Source organism: Maylandia zebra, linkage group LG10 (assembly GCF_041146795.1).
Source record: "Maylandia zebra isolate NMK-2024a linkage group LG10, Mzebra_GT3a, whole genome shotgun sequence".
Lineage (NCBI taxonomy): Eukaryota > Metazoa > Chordata > Actinopteri > Cichliformes > Cichlidae > Maylandia > Maylandia zebra.
Window position 1 is genome coordinate 16,902,328 of NC_135176.1, and position 17,318 is coordinate 16,919,645.

The 17,318-nt window shown below is 38.8% G+C and overlaps 1 protein-coding gene across 4 annotated transcripts in view; it reads right to left on the reverse strand.

The window, feature by feature from the left end:
* Positions 1–16,942, reverse strand: part of grik1a (glutamate receptor, ionotropic, kainate 1a) — a 40,069-nt gene extending 23,127 nt beyond the window's left edge. For 2 of the 4 annotated variants that reach the window (XM_004550056.4, XM_004550054.4), the window contains exons 1-7: positions 16,542–16,942; positions 4,203–4,370; positions 3,547–3,804; positions 1,802–1,983; positions 1,158–1,211; positions 775–945; positions 283–426 (exon numbers count right to left, since the gene is read on the reverse strand). In XM_004550056.4, the coding sequence (XP_004550113.1) occupies positions 283–426; positions 775–945; positions 1,158–1,211; positions 1,802–1,983; positions 3,547–3,804; positions 4,203–4,370; positions 16,542–16,668 (1,104 nt within the window). In that variant the 5' untranslated portion in view covers positions 16,669–16,942. The remainder of the gene's footprint in view (positions 1–282; positions 427–774; positions 946–1,157; positions 1,212–1,801; positions 1,984–3,546; positions 3,805–4,202; positions 4,371–16,541) is intronic. The other 2 variants (XM_012918939.3, XM_004550055.3) reach the window with 1 other exon arrangement.
* Between the last annotated feature and the right edge of the window lie 376 nt (positions 16,943–17,318).

The window sequence follows — 17,318 nt, forward strand, 5'->3', positions numbered from 1 at the left end:
CGCACGCTTTAAACTTATAAGTACATAAATACCGTGTATTTTCATGTTGCGAGCTTTCAGAGGCAAAGCGCGGACTGTCAGAAGGGACCTATAAAATATTATATCAGAAGAAATGATCTGACACCCAGTTTTGGTAAATTTTTATGTTTGCATCTGAGGCATCTGTTACAAACATGCATCAAAAATGCATCGTGTTTAGGCTAAAGGCAATTGAAGCTCCTTAAGCCATGCTGCTGATCTTGCATGTTTTTTTAAGTTCCCAATAACTTATCTAACACTGACCTCTTTAAAAAGGTTCATGAAGCGCGGACCAAAGCGCCAAGGCTTGTGGCGGTGACACTGCAGGGAGCTGACGGTCATCTGAGTGGCCCGCTGGGACGCGACAGCAACCATGTACACGGCATCATACATCAAAGCTGCGTCTGTCTGTAGAGGATGCAGTGAGAGAAAGTTGCTTTTTTGTGTAATAAAATTGCACTTAAATGTCAGTTGTAAACAGCTAAATTATGAAACCAAGAGAGCAGGTTTTGCAGATAAAAATGCTCTAAAAACTCTAAAAGTTCCTCTGGGAAAATGTGCAAAACATATAATGTTTGGCTATAACGATGAAATGAATATAACTGAGAAAATCAGCATTTCAATTCTTACTAAGCTTACAAAAGCATTACATGTTAGCTCATACTTTTTTGTTTGCAACTGTATGATGCAGCTTATAGAACAGATGTGGCTTTTTGCAGGTGCAGGTGTTTGTTATGTAAAATAACAGCAGCTTACGGTCATGACTCCATCCATCAGACCACTTTCTTGTTTGGGACCCTGAAGTCTTTCCATGGCCCACCTGTCCATTGTAGATGCGACCCAAGGGTCATCAATGTTCAGCAGTCTAAAACCAGTCATGTTGACCCCGCTATAGCGGTATGGCTCTAGATCCAAGGCATATAAATCCTGCAAGAGATGCAAGATGAAGGTAAAGGTGCAAGATGGCAGGAAGGATGTGCTGTTATGTACAAATGTAAGGACTGGTTCAAGGTGTAACCAGTAAATTTAAAAAGCCAGTTAAAGGAAAAATGAATACGCAGATCTTTATTTTACTTATTTGCCTACTATCGCCTTAAAAAACTATAATAAAACTTCAGCTGTGCATTTTTCTAACTCACCAAAGTTGTAAAGAAAAAATGGTAGTACTCTGTCATCATTCCCATTGATGAAAGCTGCAACAAAGGAAAAAATAAAGTAAGAAAAAGAAACTGCCAAACAATTTATTTTTTTTAATATCATGATTTCTCCAGTGCTACAGCTAATGTAGGAGCTTGATAACAAAGTAATTTGGCAGGTCATTTCTCTCTTGCACAGCACGTCAAATATATCATGCATTTTCTTTAAGAGTATTCATCAAATTTATCAGTCTTTAGGTATGAATTAAATAGCTGAATTCCCCGAAGCTGAATAAAAAGGACAATGAAAGTTTTTCTAAGTTTCTGTTTCTGTAAGATTGACACCAAAACCTATCTGGATAAAAAAAAAGAAACAAATTGATTATTACTTAATAATAGACAATGGATACAGAAACAACACAAGCAAATAATACAAATGTAGTGTGAGAAACCCAGCAAGTACCAGGACAGCAGAAATGGGTTGTTATTAAATATGCAAGACGATCTCAGCTCTCTGTATGTAGGAATCAGTGCACGGGGCACCGTCCCGTCCCCTGTCCCCCAAAAGATAAATAAATGTGGTGTAAAATCCGTGGTCTAAACAAATAAACTACTGAAATGAATCTTAGATAAAGTACTGCACAGACCTGCTTAAGGAGCTCAGCAGCCATGCGGTAGGAGCAATCAAAAAGAATAAAAAACTCTTTGTCTTTCTTCAGTTCCTTAAGCAGCGGTCGAGCATCCTGGTTACCCGGCGTCAGCTGGCGGATCTTGATCTTCAAGTTGAACTTTGCTGGCGCTTTGATCAATTCTTGCATCCGCATCAGACCTTTTAAAAAAAGTTAAAAACAGTAAATTATACTTTCCCCCTCATTAATTCTAATTGTTACTTCCTTCTTGTGGTCAGATACAAAACATACACTACATCATTTTAGCTTCTCCCCAGACTGATCGCTATTCTGTTACATAAGCTGGACGCACGCCTTGCTTTCCTGTAGCCTGAACGTGTACATGCACAATAGAGTGTAAATGCGCAGGTGTGTGTTTATGTGACATTTCAGGAAGAATAAATCTTTGTAAAATCTATAAGCTATGACATTTTAGCAACAGAATTTCATATTCTCTGTGTTGTGGGCAGTTGCTGTTTATGGGAAACCGCAGGATGTGGAGGCTATCAGTGTTGTGGTCTGGATGTCTGCAGTTGGAAGTCAGAGGGCAGGAACATTGGCAGCTGTCTGATATGAGGCCCTGGTGCCCTGTCACAGATTGGGTTCACTGGCCAACGCGATGGAGGTGACTTTGTAAGACAGAATTTTATTTTGTAATTACGACCATGACATATGAATATGTTGCCAGGTCCAGAAAACGCCAGCTAGCTCCTTTGACCTCTTATCCCTCTCAGTTCTTCACTTTAAATGCCATGCCATTTTAAGGTTGACAACCAGCCTTACAGGAGGAAATAAAATCAAAGATAAAATGCTGTCTTCAGTCAAATATTATTAAAACACTGAACTTGAAACTTAAAACGATGTTTTTTTGTTTTTAAACAAATATCTATATTCATATTTTACAGCTGGGTGATAAATGTTTATAGCACTTCTGGTTATTGTCACGTGGTGTAAAAGTTATTTTTCAAAGTCATAATGGAAATAAGATATTGTGAGCGATTAATCACTGAGGTGCAGTCAAGCAGAAACGTCCAGGGCAAAAAAAAAATAAACAAATTACATAAAATACATGCACACATACATAACTCATGGCCCAAGCTCCAAATACTAAAATACTGCAGTTACTCAAACGGACACTTGCAGGTGTTTCCATTAGCAAGGACCATTATGGCAGAATTATAAATATTCATAGTCAGGTGCATACAGGAGTTTTGGTCACTAAAGTTATTTGAAAAGCAGTTTTTTTTCTTTTCTTCAAACTCACCAATTATATAAAGTATTTGTATCATATATCAGTATTAGGGAGTGGCTGCAATGACTTAGCACACTTAGTCTCTGCTAATTTGAGTCACTGAACAGTGTAGGTTAGGTTTTTGAGGGTTTTTTGGCTTTTGGCTCTAAAGAATTAGGTGATGATGTCCAAAAAGAGAAAACTGAGAATTTAAAATGGGACTTTGTGCAGCAACAGGTAACATCACAATGACTGTGGCTGTTGTTAGCTCAGTAGAATTGGCTAATCTTCTTCTTGAGCATACTGATTTATTGCATACAGATAAACTGAAAAATAGTGAAATAGCTTTGACAAATTCACTTAATCCAAAACCACCTGACTGTATCTTAAAAGTGCTCTCTTTGACCTTCTTCACATTTGAATCCTTGAAGTAATGTATTAATCAAGTGCTTGTGAATCAATTTTAAAAGCTACAACAGCTAACAGAGCCTACCTGTGCTGTCCTCATAGACCACCGTTAGCTTCCTCCATTTGAAGAACGTGACTACATCCAGGATGGCCCTGGCAATAGCGGTGTACTCCGGATACAGGTTGATGAAAAAGGTGTCTTTGTTGTCCACCGATGGATGTTTCCATCGTGTTTGTATGTGAGGGACTTCCAGAGCATTGCAGATAGATTGAACAGCACTAACCGAGGAGCTGTGAGAGGGGCCAAACACAGCAACCACCCCAAGAGCGAGCTGGTCACACACTAGTGGAAAAAAACAGAACAGCAGAAAAGCAGCTGGATGGATTTGATTGTTGCAATCAGATGATTCTTGATTACAGGTGAAGACTGTTAATGTGCTTCCAAATTCAAGTGTTAAATTGGTTATGTAATTTAAAGGGATAGCATTAGACTTTGATTTAAAAAGTAAGTTGTCTTCCAGCTACAGGACAGAATTATAGCTTGCTATTATTTTCATTGTGATCACAAGTAAATTGTCAAAAAAACATGTCCGTCTTAACCAGATTCTTAACCAGAAGCTAGTGGTTCTTTATGTGCTTGATAAATACTGAATCTACCAGTAACATTTCATTTTTGGATTTTGCGGAAAACGTATGCATTTAAACTAGTTAAAGTCAGCGTTTTAGACTTTAACTCCCTACCTCTCCTGGAAGCCTCAAAGCCATCAAAGAGGTTGATCCTCTGAATGTCGTAGGTAAGAGTGGTGTTGGGCATCAGGGTCTTGTTGCGGTTTATGTTGTTAACAGCAAACTTGAAGGCCAGCTCGTCCGTACTCACTAACTCGCTCTCTCGGGTCTCAAAAATCCCACCTGAACATTGAGACAGACGAGAAGGTTAAAAAGAAATCATTTGTGTTGAGATCAGGAGACAGCCGCAAAAGACCGCACCTAGTGCATACGTGTTCTGCACCAAACCACTTTTACTGCACTGAGTTTCACTTTATTTTACTTGATCAAACATAGGAAACCACCACCAGAAGACCAAACATCATGACCTCAGTCAGCAGCTGAAGTGAATTAAAGTCAAGATGTGCTTTGTTCTCGGTAACAGCTTCATTAAAGATGTTATATAGATGAGATGCAACGCCAGTAGGACTAGAAAAAACAATTTTGGAATTATAAGCACTTAATAACATTATCATCACAATATTATCAGCTTTTCAAGCTGTTAAAAATGTTAATAAGTCATTAATATTCATCCAGTCTTGGTAGTAGAAGATAATAGGATAATAATAATAGTAATAATAATAATAATGAATGGACTAAGTCTAAATAGTAAAACACAAATTGACAAGCAAAAGTATTTTTATTCTGTGTAAATAATCATTCTGTACATACGATAATTTTTAATCGTACAACTGTTTATAACTTGCATAGTTAACATTTCTGTATAGTTTTTCATATTTATATCCTGTTCATAGCCTGTACATACTTATAGTTATAGAATATTCATAACATACTTCATACCGTGTACATTATAACATACCATAATAGACCCATTTCTGTAATATACTTACATACCTATATTATTGCTAATATATATTGTAATATATCTATATCACTTCTGGATGGATGCAAACTGCATTTCGTTGCCCTGTACCTGTGCATGTGCAATGACAATAAAGTTGAATTCTATTCTATTCTATTCTAAAAAGTTATGAATGGAAACATTATTAACAGTTAACAATGACAGAACATTTTAAGAGATAAATGTGCCATGTCAAAATATAAGGAGATGATATTAAAGTAGACAAAACATAGACTTCTTTTCCTTAATAGATGGTATAGACAGGTTGAAGTCCTATACTTGTTGTAAAAATCAACAACAAGACAACAACAACAACAACAACAACAACAACACAGCCTCTTCACAATTACACCATCTATTCTCTGCTTTCTGCATTAATGGTGGTCACATTTTACTTTCTTTTTACGCAAGCTATATCTCTGAGTCATAAAAACGCTGTAAATCCATTATGCGCACAGTTAAAGTTTCACTGCCTTCAGCCTGAGTTTTCTACAAGCAGAGAAGGAAATTGAAATTGCCATGGTCGCATGATAATGATGATGAATATTACGAGCTTGAGGTAAATAATCGAAAGTTTGTGACCGGCCATAAAAGACATTCTGAACTTATTGCTTCTCACACAGGAAGGATGGTTCGTATAAGTACTTGTTCTTCCACTCTCACTTTTACACTGCAGAGACCCAAAGCTGCATGTAACGTTGTAGGAACATTGCTGTTCAGACAGAAATTGCCCTTAAACTCCTCGTCAACATCCAATGATCTGGGTGAATTCAAAGGGCAGATGAAATGAAAGTATAATTACTTCCACTGTGTGAAAGGGCAAGAAATAAAAAAGGCTATGGAGTTCCTGAGATGAGTCAAGGCATCGCAGTCAGGAAAAGCAGAAGTAACTGTTAGTCTTTTAGTAGGTTTTTTCACTTTTACCAATTCAGTTTTATTTATATAGCATCAAACCACAACAACAGTTGTCTCGATGCGTTTTATATTGTAAGGTAAAGACTCTACAATAATACAAAGAAAAGCCCAATGACCTGTAATAATACAAAGATAACCAGGATAATTTTCTGCGACTGCAGATGCAGTTTCTTGATTTAAAACACGTTCTATTATCTATATATTGAATTATTGGCCCGGTCCTAAAACAAAATGAAATTTAAAAAACATTGTAACATTTTTAGGGCAATTTATTTATTTCTACAAATTTATTGGTTTTCAAATGCAAGTTAATGGGTTTGCATGTCTTAAAATAAACAGTACTGTAACATGTGAATAATATTACCCTGTGGATCAGGGATTTTGTATCACTGATCAATAGGCTGTCACGCTTCACAATACAGCTCACCACATTGTGTGTGGTGTTGGTCAAGGCCAAGCAGATAATGAGCTTAGCTCCAAGGATGGTGTTCAACAACAGCCTGAGATAAAATAAGGAGTGGGCAGATTTCACTACATCCACAAAATCACATTAAATTATAGCTGAGATGTTGTAAAGATATTTGAATTTTTATGATATTAATGCTGATATGGTGACAGGCAGCATACAGAAGAGAAGCAATACCTTAAATAATTCAATTCAGCTTTATTTATATGACACCAAATCACAACAGCAGTTGTCTGCTGTATGGTTTATATTGTAAGGTAAAGACTCTACAATAATACAGAGAAAAGCCCAATCATCAAAGATTCTTTGAGCAAGCACTTGGCGATAGTGGGAAAGAAAAACTCCCTTTTAAAAGGAATAAACTTTCAGCAGAACCAGGCTCAGAGACGAGAAGCCACGTGCCACAACCAGTTGGGAGTGATGATAGAGAGACAGGACAAAAGACACACTGTGGAAGAGAGACAGAGATAAATAATAACTAAAGATGACTGTAAATGAAGAGTGGTGTGTAAGAACAAGAAACACCAAGCAACCGGATATTCTTGTAAGTTTTTTTTAAAAGTGGTCTTGAGCAACACTTTTCCGGGCTTTCTGGATATCTTTTAAAGTTTTGTTTTGGTCATTGGTTGATTTGTCACCAGTTTTCTGTCCATTCCTTGTACCTGACCATTTTCAGAGGATTCTCCCTTCTTTTCTTTTTAAGCCACTTAAGACTGACCTATGAAAGAAACCTAATCTAACCAAAGTGACGAACCAGTGTTGTGTCTGCACATTACAGACATTTTATTGTTCAAGCAACAATTTTACATTTTAACTGGTATATTTATGTTACTAGCAGCCTGTCACAAAATCTTATTAGCAACAACTTTGTTGTCATTCAAACAAACTACCAATGTAGTAAAATCGTACTTACACACAGTATAACACTGTCAGTCATGAACTGGCCTCCATCATCTTGATAGAGAATGGAAAAAGGGCAGCAAACATCCAAAAGAAGAGCTTTGGACTATACATGCATTTCATAACAAATTGCTGCACCTATTTCCCATTTTCCTAGCAAAACATAAAGAAATGAGGGATCGCTCAAGACTTTTACACCATACTGTACAAAAAATATCAAAGTTCCGAGCAGCAAAAAGGCAGAAAAGAGTCAAACAACTGAATAATACTCTGGTAAAAACATACAAATTATCAAGCTGTGCTTTATCACTTCAATTTGTACAAATCCTCAAAAAAGAAAGAGCAAAAAGAAAAAGTTTGGCTTTATGGGATGTAGCTGCGAACATTTCTGAAAGCATATTATTAATTATTATAATTATGTCATCTCAATCTCAGTGAAATGGACTTTAAAAGTAGAAAAAACTAATTTCTTCACAAGTCGTTATGTTTTTTGGATTTCAAAAACGGTGTTATTGGTGCATTCACTTATAAATGCAACACAAAGGCTTTTCAAATCCAAGTGAACAATGGTATTCACTGGGTCTGCATTGGTTCAATGCCCACTCCAGGATTATAAGAAATGACTTATCTGTAAAACCACGGTTAGCATTCTGTGCATGCTTAATGAATATTAATTTGAGCACAAACACCACAGATTCCCACGCACCCGCATAAAATTCACAGTCACATTTAAACAGGTCAGCTATTGTTTGTTTCCCCCTGCTGCATAATGGGGTTGAAAAAAATAGCCAAAATCTAATAATCTGATATCAAAAATAAATAAACAAGTAACCAAATTGAATCCTCTACCCAGCAAATCATTAGTATCAGCATAGAATTTCACAATTGGTGGATCCCTAAAATAAATCATTATAAATGACACCAAATCCAATTATAATCAGAGGAAAACAGTAGCACAAACTGTGTGTCTGAGTAGCCACTGATGCTCCAAAAACTCAAGAATAAATCTGATCTTTGTGCCAGACTGCCATGCAGACCTGATCAGCGTCTTCACCAACCCACTGCGGAGAGATAAATATGTTTGTGTCGGTGCATGAAGAACTGTGAATGATCCATCTTCACTTTGCTCTCTAATTACAAACAATTATGTTTTACATCCGTCATGTGTGATTCCTTCTTGGAGAGCAGCTTGAACTCTCCTGTGGCTTATGATTGCTGCACTTACAAAAGTTATATATTTTTTTTAAGCAAGGTGTTTTTCCTTGCAAATGAATTCATGTAACTAAGAGCACTAAAAGCATTCGTTTATAATCCCAATAATGAAGAATAATTTGTCACAGGAATGCGCTTCTGCCTGGCACATAAATGGACGTGAAAGGTTTTCGGGGGACCTACAGGCTCTATAAATGCATTTGAACAGCGGTTGTGTAGATAAGGGTGACCATAAACATAAAATCTAAGTTATTTTTTAATTTATTAAGAGAAAATTAGTGCTTTTCTAAGATGGGTGTTATTCAGCAGTGTTTTAATGATCATTCTGATGCCATAAAAAACGACCAATAATATGATACCAAAAAAATCCCAGATCAGAGACAAAACCCAAGACGTTAACAATGTGTTTTAGTGAACTGCCACAAGATTCTCCTTTTTCATCAAAAAGACGTTTGATCTGATGACAATATGAGCTCATTTTCCATTTGCATAAAGATTACTGAGATATTTCAGTACTCTGGCACAATCTGGATACAAACTGTGTGCACAAATGAGGGAAGCTTAGTCTGCTGTGTTGCAGTATATCAAAGTCCCAATTTGTTTTTATGCAACACAGTTCCAAATGATGATCGATTTAACCGATTTTTCATCAGACCTGAAGCCATCCAAATAATGTGGCTTCGGTAACCCTTACAAATTAGCAGTCATTATTTTAATGATTTTATTGGTCAGTCACGATTGTTTTTGATGGGTTAGCGCTCTTTTCTTATGCAGAAATCAATTTTCTTTGAAGCCAGTATAGTCATTAAAGCTGTAACAAGCTGTCCCGGGGACTGCCACTAAAATCTAGTGTGGCTATTTTACATGTCAAAAGCCTTTTTGCCACATAAATATGAATACTGGGGGAAACAGCAACATCCATTAAGGTGTTTCACCATTTTTACTTTACTGTAAAAGAAACTATATTTTTCTTTTTTTCTTTTATTGTCTTTTTCATTGCCTTTCATTAACTCTTGTCTTCTTCTCTACTCTTATTCATGATTATTAAAACGGCTGTTTCAGTCCTAATTTGTTTGCAGAAGTTTGTCTGGCACACACTGTAGTTGAGTCACCGGAGGGCAGTTAGACGTCAAACTGCCACTCAGTACCAGAGGTAGATGAAAGGTGGCACTTTCTAACACTTCCGAAAGATCACTGAGCTGGATGAGTAAGAGAGTTCATCTTTTTGCTCACGATGACAGAAACTACAGCCATCAGTTACTCTGAAAACAGTCATTGCCACACACTTTGGACAGGCTATGAAGCCACAGGTAAGGGCAAATACATCTGGGAGGATATAAAAGGGGCCTCAGGTGTCGCACTGTCGTTCTGGCTGAGGAAAAATATAGGAAACATTTTGTTCTCAAGAGCAAATCAAGGGAGCTGTGTGACGGGCAAACAAGGCAAACGTGCAATTGGGGAAGTAAAAACTGAGGAGAGAAAGAGAAAATAGGGAGACACAGAGAGAAACAACACCAAGAAATTACTGCAAGGGCACCGAAAGGGCAAGGAGTGAAGTCATGGTGTACTGTGTCAACCGAGCGAGTTTTTTAAAAACATTTTCAATACAAGTGCAAAAACTCTGAGAGGTCAAATGATGTCATGATGTCTGATATTGCTTAGTAACAGAGAGAAATCTCGAAAATCAAAGCCAAGACACTCAACATCCTCTATATTTGACAAATTTAAAATACATAAACGTCTAAGAAGGAGACTTTAGATAAATTATTAGTTGACGTTTGCCATATCTTGGCCCTGGTTTTGAGATATGAAAGCCATATGTTTATAGCTGAAATCATGCCCGACAGAGTCTCTCTGCCAGCATGCTGGACATGTACAGATGCCACTTTATTACTCGCAATCCTGAGTTTTATGAGACTGGAGGATCAATACATACAAATAAATAAGGTCAGTCAGGTAGTTTCATGACTGCAGCTTCTTCTTATGTCTCAAGGACAAAAATACTGGCTACCTACTTGATAACTGTGTTTCTGACAGAGCTCATTTAGCCATAGTCTATCTATCTATCTATCTATCTATCTATCTATCTATCTATCTATCTATCTATCTATCTATCTATCTATCTATCTATCTATCTATCTATCTATCTATCTATAGTATTTATATAACACTTCAAGGCACCAAAGAGAAAACTTTAACCAAGAGCCCCACCCTACGCTGACCCCCTATGAGCAAGCACTTGGGGAAACAGTGGGAAGAAAAAACCCTTTTAACATGAACAAAAACCTCTCGCAAGACCAGTGCCTCTTTTCCCCTTACTCCTCAACCAGCTGCGGCAAAAGGAAAAAAAAGGGAAAGATGCAAATTATGGAAGAGAGAAGAAAAAATTTAATGACAGGAGTGAAATGAGAGGCGTAGGCAACTAATGCATATTGCATCGTGGGGTGTGCTCCAGCAACCTAAGGCTATGGTAGCATAATAAGGATGCTTCAGGGTCACTTGATCCAGACATATAAGAATTATCAACAAATAAAGTTTTAAAAGTTTTGAGCGTGTTTGTCTGTACTCCACATGGTAGCTGCTTCCAGAGGAGAAGAGTCTGACAGCTGAAAGCTCTGGCTTCCTTCCTACTTTTGGAAATCCAGTAATCAGTAAGCTTGGCGTCAGTGAGCAAAGTTCTCTGTTGGGATGATATAATACTATGAGGTCTTTATGTTGGAGTCACATTATTTAAAACTTTGTTTGTGAGAAGCTTTTGAATGCACTTCTAGATTTAACAATGAAGCCAATGAAGAGAAGCCAATAACGTGCCAAAATGAAGTAATTTGCCCGAGAAGACATTCATTCATTTTCCTAATAGCTTTTCTTAAGTGTTGGAATAAAATCAGGTAATCTATAATATTAATCAGGTCCTCTGTTTATAAATGTAGGTTACAGCTCCTGCTCAGCTTTAGCAAATCGATTTAATAGATGGCAACACCTGGAGCCAAACGTTGCAGTTCTTTGATTTCTCCTTCTTCTTCTCACTCTCTCTCTCTCTCTCTCTCTCACACACACACACACACACACACACACACACACACACACACACACAAAGACATTGATATTATCTGTATGTAAATGTTTTGGAGTTGTGAATTATTTCTGGGCTTGTGTTGTTTAAGAAGTCTGACCCACCAAAACTAAACACATCGGTCCTGAATTATCATGAATTTTAATGTGTAACCAAGGGCTACACTCCTGATGATAAAACCATGTGCATGTGCAGCTGGACTTCACAACAAACAGGAACCAATGCTGTGCATGCAAAACAAAATTTAAATGTGTGGGCATGAAGATTATTAAAAGATAATAATAATTGGAGCTGACAGGTTGGAATCCACTTGGCTAATGTAAGCTCTGTTTTAGAAATCAACCATTTAGCAACCTGTTATAACACCCAGGTCCCACCCCCAACACTCAGAAATGTCTCATATTTATTTTTTTCTTCACTTCTTAAACATGCAACCTCTGCTTTGTAGACTGATGTATAGTTTTGCTGAGCTTGACACAAGAGACAATATTGTCCAATTAATCTGCAGAAGAACCAAAGTGCCTCTTTACCAAATGTGGGTTCACTGTACAACTTAAATACATAGTAGATCCAATATACAATTTACAAATGTAATGTGGAAACTTGAAACATCAGGCCACATACAAGATTGGGCTTTTCAGTATATATTACAATATATATTAGCAATAATATAGATATGTGAGTATATTACAGAAATGGGTCTATTATGGTATGTTATAATGTACACGGTATGAAGTATGTTGTGAATATTCTATAACTATAAGTATGTACAGGCTGTAGTGAGTACAAGCTATGTACAGGATATGAACAGGATATAAATATGAAAAACTATACAGAATATGAAATAAATAACTTTACAGAATCTGGGATATACAGCTATACAGAATGGGAACTATGCAAGGTGTAAACAGTTGTAGGATTAAAGATTATCGAATGTACAGAATGATTATTTACACAGAGCTATACAGTAGTGCAGTTAAGATAAGTGAGATATAATTCCTACAGAGGCTATATAAAGTGCTAGTGGTTGTGAGTGGTGGTTCAGTCCATGTTATTATTGTGTGTTTGAGGGTACAGTTGTCCATTGTGGGTGTGTGTATGTTCAGTCCATGAGTTTAACGTGGGTCAGATGTCAGGAGGCAGAGTTCAGGAGTCTGACAGCTGTGGGGAAGAAGCTGTTCCGGTACCTGGTGGTCTTAGTCCGGAGGCTCCTGTGGCGCCTCCCAGAGGGCAGGAGGGTGAAGAGTCCATGTGATGGGTGACTGGGGTCTTTGATGATTTTCCCAGCCCTTTTCAGACACCGCTTCCTGTAGATGTCTTTTATGGCAGGAAGTGGTGCTCCGGCGATGCGCTGGGCAGTTTTCACGACCCTCTGCAACGCCTTCCGGTCCGAGGCAGAGCAGTTCCCGTACCAGACTGTTATACAGTTGGTCAGGATGCTCTCGATGGTGCAGCGATAGAAGTTCACCAGGATGTCTGAGGACAGGTGGTTCTTCCTCAGAGTCCTCAAGAAGAAGAGGCGCTGGTGAGCCTTCTTGACCAGCTTGGAGCAGTTGGTCGTCCAGGTGAGATCCTCGGAGATGTGGACTCCCAGGAACTTGAAGCTGCTCACACGCTCCACAGCCGTCCCCTTAATGTGGATGGGTGGATGTGGGTCAGCATTCCTCCTGTAGTCCACGATGAGCTCCTTGGTCTTCTCGGTGTTAAGCAGCAGGTTGTTTCTGTCGCACCACTCAGCCAGACGATCCACCTCCTCCCTGTAGGCGGCCTCATCGTTGTCACTGATGAGGCCAATCACCGTGGTGTCATCTGCAAACTTAATGATGGTGTTGGAACCATCAGCAGGTCTGCAGTCGTGGGTGAAGAGGGAGTAGAGGAAAGGGCTCATCACACAGCCTTGTGGTACACCGGTGTTCATTGTGATGGTAGATGAGCAGCGGTTATCCAGCCGGACATGTTGGGGGCGGTTGGTCAGGAAGTCCAGTAACCATTTGCAGATGAGGGAACTGATACCCAGGTCTGTCAGTTTTCTGATGAGTTGTGAGGGGTGGATTGTATTGAATGCTGAACTGAAGTCTATAAACAGCATTCTGGCGTAGGTGTTGTTGTTGTCCAGGTGTGAGAGGACAGAGTGCATTGCGATGGAGACTGCATCCTCTGTGCTCCTGTTCCGGCGGTATGCGAATTGGTGGGGGTCCAGGGTGGGGGGGAGACAGGATTTGAAGTGTGCTAGGACCAGTCGCTCTAAGCACTTAGTGATGATGGGGGTGAGTGCTACTGGGCGGTAATCATTGAGGCAAGATGGGTTGGAGTTTTTGGGTATCGGGACGATGGAGGTGGATTTGAAGCAGGCCGGTACCACAGCGTGGGCCAAGGACAGATTGAATATGTCTGTGAGCACTCCTGCAAGCTCCCCAGAACACGCTCTGAGAACACGCCCGGGGATGCCATCAGGGCCTGCAGCCTTGTGGACAACAACTTAGCAACTTAGCAAAGAGCTTATTTTAAATAGTGTCTTTAGGGACTTTGTTTCTAGCAGTCTGTTGCAAAAACATATTTGTTTCCAAATTCTTCTGTTGAGTTTACAAAAATACCAAAGATAACACAGTTTGACAGGGATAAAATCGTATTTTTCACCGAAAATATGATTCCCTAAGCATTATTACACAAAAACTTGGCAAATCTCTTGGTAGTATCACTAAAAATAATAGGAAACTGAAAAAGTGAGAACAGGAACAGACACTGCAGGGCTAAAATCTATCTATAGTAGATGAACAGTATCTAAAGGTCATGTCCTTAAGAAATAGGAGAAATACTGAGATAAGACATCAGAATCAGAATCGTGTTTATTGGCCAAGTATATGTGCAGACACATACAGGGAATTTGGTTCCGGTAGATGGTGGCTCTCAAGCACAGCAATGTAAATCACACACACACACACACACACACACACACACACACACACACACACACACACACACACACACACACACACACACACACACACGTGTCTATATATACACATTACACATACATACACAAAGATGTGTAAATCAACTATAGATAATGAATCTAAACTTATATACATAAACTACAGAAATGAATGAGGTGGAATGAATACTACAAAATGTACATAAGGTGCAGCTGCAGTCTGGCAGTGGGAGCAGTGTGACAGGTCAACTGTTAAGAAGGGAGATGGCGAGGGGAAAGAAACTGTTCCTATGTCGGGTGGTCCTGGTCTGCAGGCTTCTGTACCATCTGCCAGAGGGCAGCAGATCAAAAAGTCTGTGTCCAGGGTGTGAGGTGTCTGTGATGATTTTCCCTGCCCGTTTCCTGGTTCTTGAGAGATGCATCTGACCCTTCAACTGATCAACAAAACTTCATCAGAAATGATCTCAGTGGAAGGGTGGCTGTCAAGAAGTCTCTCTTAAAGAAGGAAAACAGTCCATAGAAAGTGTGGAGGCACTGTCTGGTTTGGTGCTGCATTTCATCCAGTGGTGTTGGAGGTTTTGTCAAAATTGATGGAATTATGAACACAGGAAAGTACCATCACATGGAGGAAGCCAATGATTTTTTTTTCCAGTATGATGATGATCCTAAACACACTGCCAATGCAGTAAAAAAAAAACATATCTGGGTAAAAAATACTTCTCAAGAAGCCCAAAGAACTATTTCTCAAGACTACTAACAGAAATTACAAAAGAATTTCAAGCATAAAGGTTTTCACACCAAAAATTAGACTTTCAAGCTCATTATAATAGCACAGACTTCTCAAGTACTGTGTTTTCAGGCATATTTGCAGATAATTCAATTAATCACTGCATCTAGTTTCCATTTTCCCAGCAAAATATGACTAAATGAAGGGTGGCTGAACATCATGGAACTTTAACATTTATTCTTTAGATGCATAAAATATAAAATAAAATAACTCCTTTAGCCTATTGCTAAACCCAAAGATTCAAATGGGTGGCAGTGACAGCAATCCTAAATGTATTCAGTCAATTAGATCCACATATTCGAGTCTGGCCTGACTCAAAGCCTGAAAGTGATATGCTTGGATAATGAACACAGCCCTCAGTGCTCACCAAGCTCCTCCTGTCTAATCAAATCTAGGTGTAGCCTTCTGACTCCTCACCTCTACTAAGCTGATGACAGCAGGATTGAGAATAACTGGCGGGCATATTTTGAATGAAAATGTCTCCAACAAGAGTGTGTGAAGCCATGACAACATCCAGAGAAGAATCAATAATCTATTACTTTTACGTGTTTGTGTGAAACCTCGTGCAAACCCACTGTTGGTGAAACAACTGTTCACGAGCTTGTTTCTGTCAGAACTGCAGCATTTGTAATTAAAAACACATTGATCCGCAGCATTTCAAGACTTTCTATATAATTACATTTACCAGCAAGTTGGTGTCTAGTGAAGATGATGAATTAAACAGAGGTGTGAGTTTAAATTAATTTTATCTTAGTCAGAGGGGATATTTATCTTGTATTGATTTCTATGTAAACTATCTTTCTCACATTGCTGTTTATATAGTAATGAAAATGCAAAACACTGAATCTGTGGCAAATCGATCTCCTTAAATACGCGAGTAAAGTTGTCAAAGTATTTTTTTTTGAAGCTGTACGGTAATCGTTTCCTTTGTATTGACCCTCAGTGAAGCTTAATCCCAATCATTAATGATAATAGCACAATCACTTTCGATGTGTATAAAGGCTGAAAATTCGGATGCAAAACGGCCATCGCAGACCCAGAGTGTTCTTAAATCTCAAAGGGAAAATGAAACAGGTCACACAAACGCTAGACTTTCGTTCTGACTTTTCAGTCAATTTACAAACGCAGGGAAACGACATCAGCACCGTGCGTAAACTGTTGCGCTTACCGATTCTGAGGACTTGCGTGGAGCTCAGAAAGAGCTGAGCCGCGAAAAGAAAATAGCCAAAAAGTCTCTTTCTTTCTTCCATTATTCTCCCTCTCGTTCTCGAAGTCACGGCAAATGTCGAGACCATGACAGACAGAAGCAGCTTCTAAACGAGCCCGGGCACACCTGACGCGCCATGCCAGCGCGCAACCCAAGTTTTATTCCCAATTTGATGATCCCACTCTGCATCACTCCATCGCGCAGAAGAAACCAAAGACGACGACAACAATTTCCACGTGTCCAACTTTCACATGCAAAGTCAAATCAAGTCACGTCTTCTTAACATAGCTGGCTGCGGTGGGCTACAGCAAACGCGTCCACGAGAGTCCGTGCGCCTCCGAGGATGCAGATGCCAGAGGGGAGTGAGGGCGCACGAGTCGGGCCAAGCGAGCTTAAATTCAATTAGCTTCCGGTGAGCATTTTCAGAATAGAACTCAAAGCTGGAGGTTTTGCAAAAATACGTAGTAGGCAATGGATGGAGTTTCTTTCTTTCTTTCTTTCTTTTTGCTTGTTTTAAAAATCTGCATTGACCCAAAGTGTGTAGACGATAGTTATGAACGTTCGAATAAAGATTTTGACATTTATTACCGTATTTCAATCAACTATTTGGAATCACACTGAATCATGTTTTTTTTTTTCCTAATGGTAATCAGAAATAATTTTGTCAAACTTTCAAAGCTTTTACTCTGAAGGTACTCGCGGTCTGATTCAGCTCGTTTTTGCTAGTTTGGCTGCAGT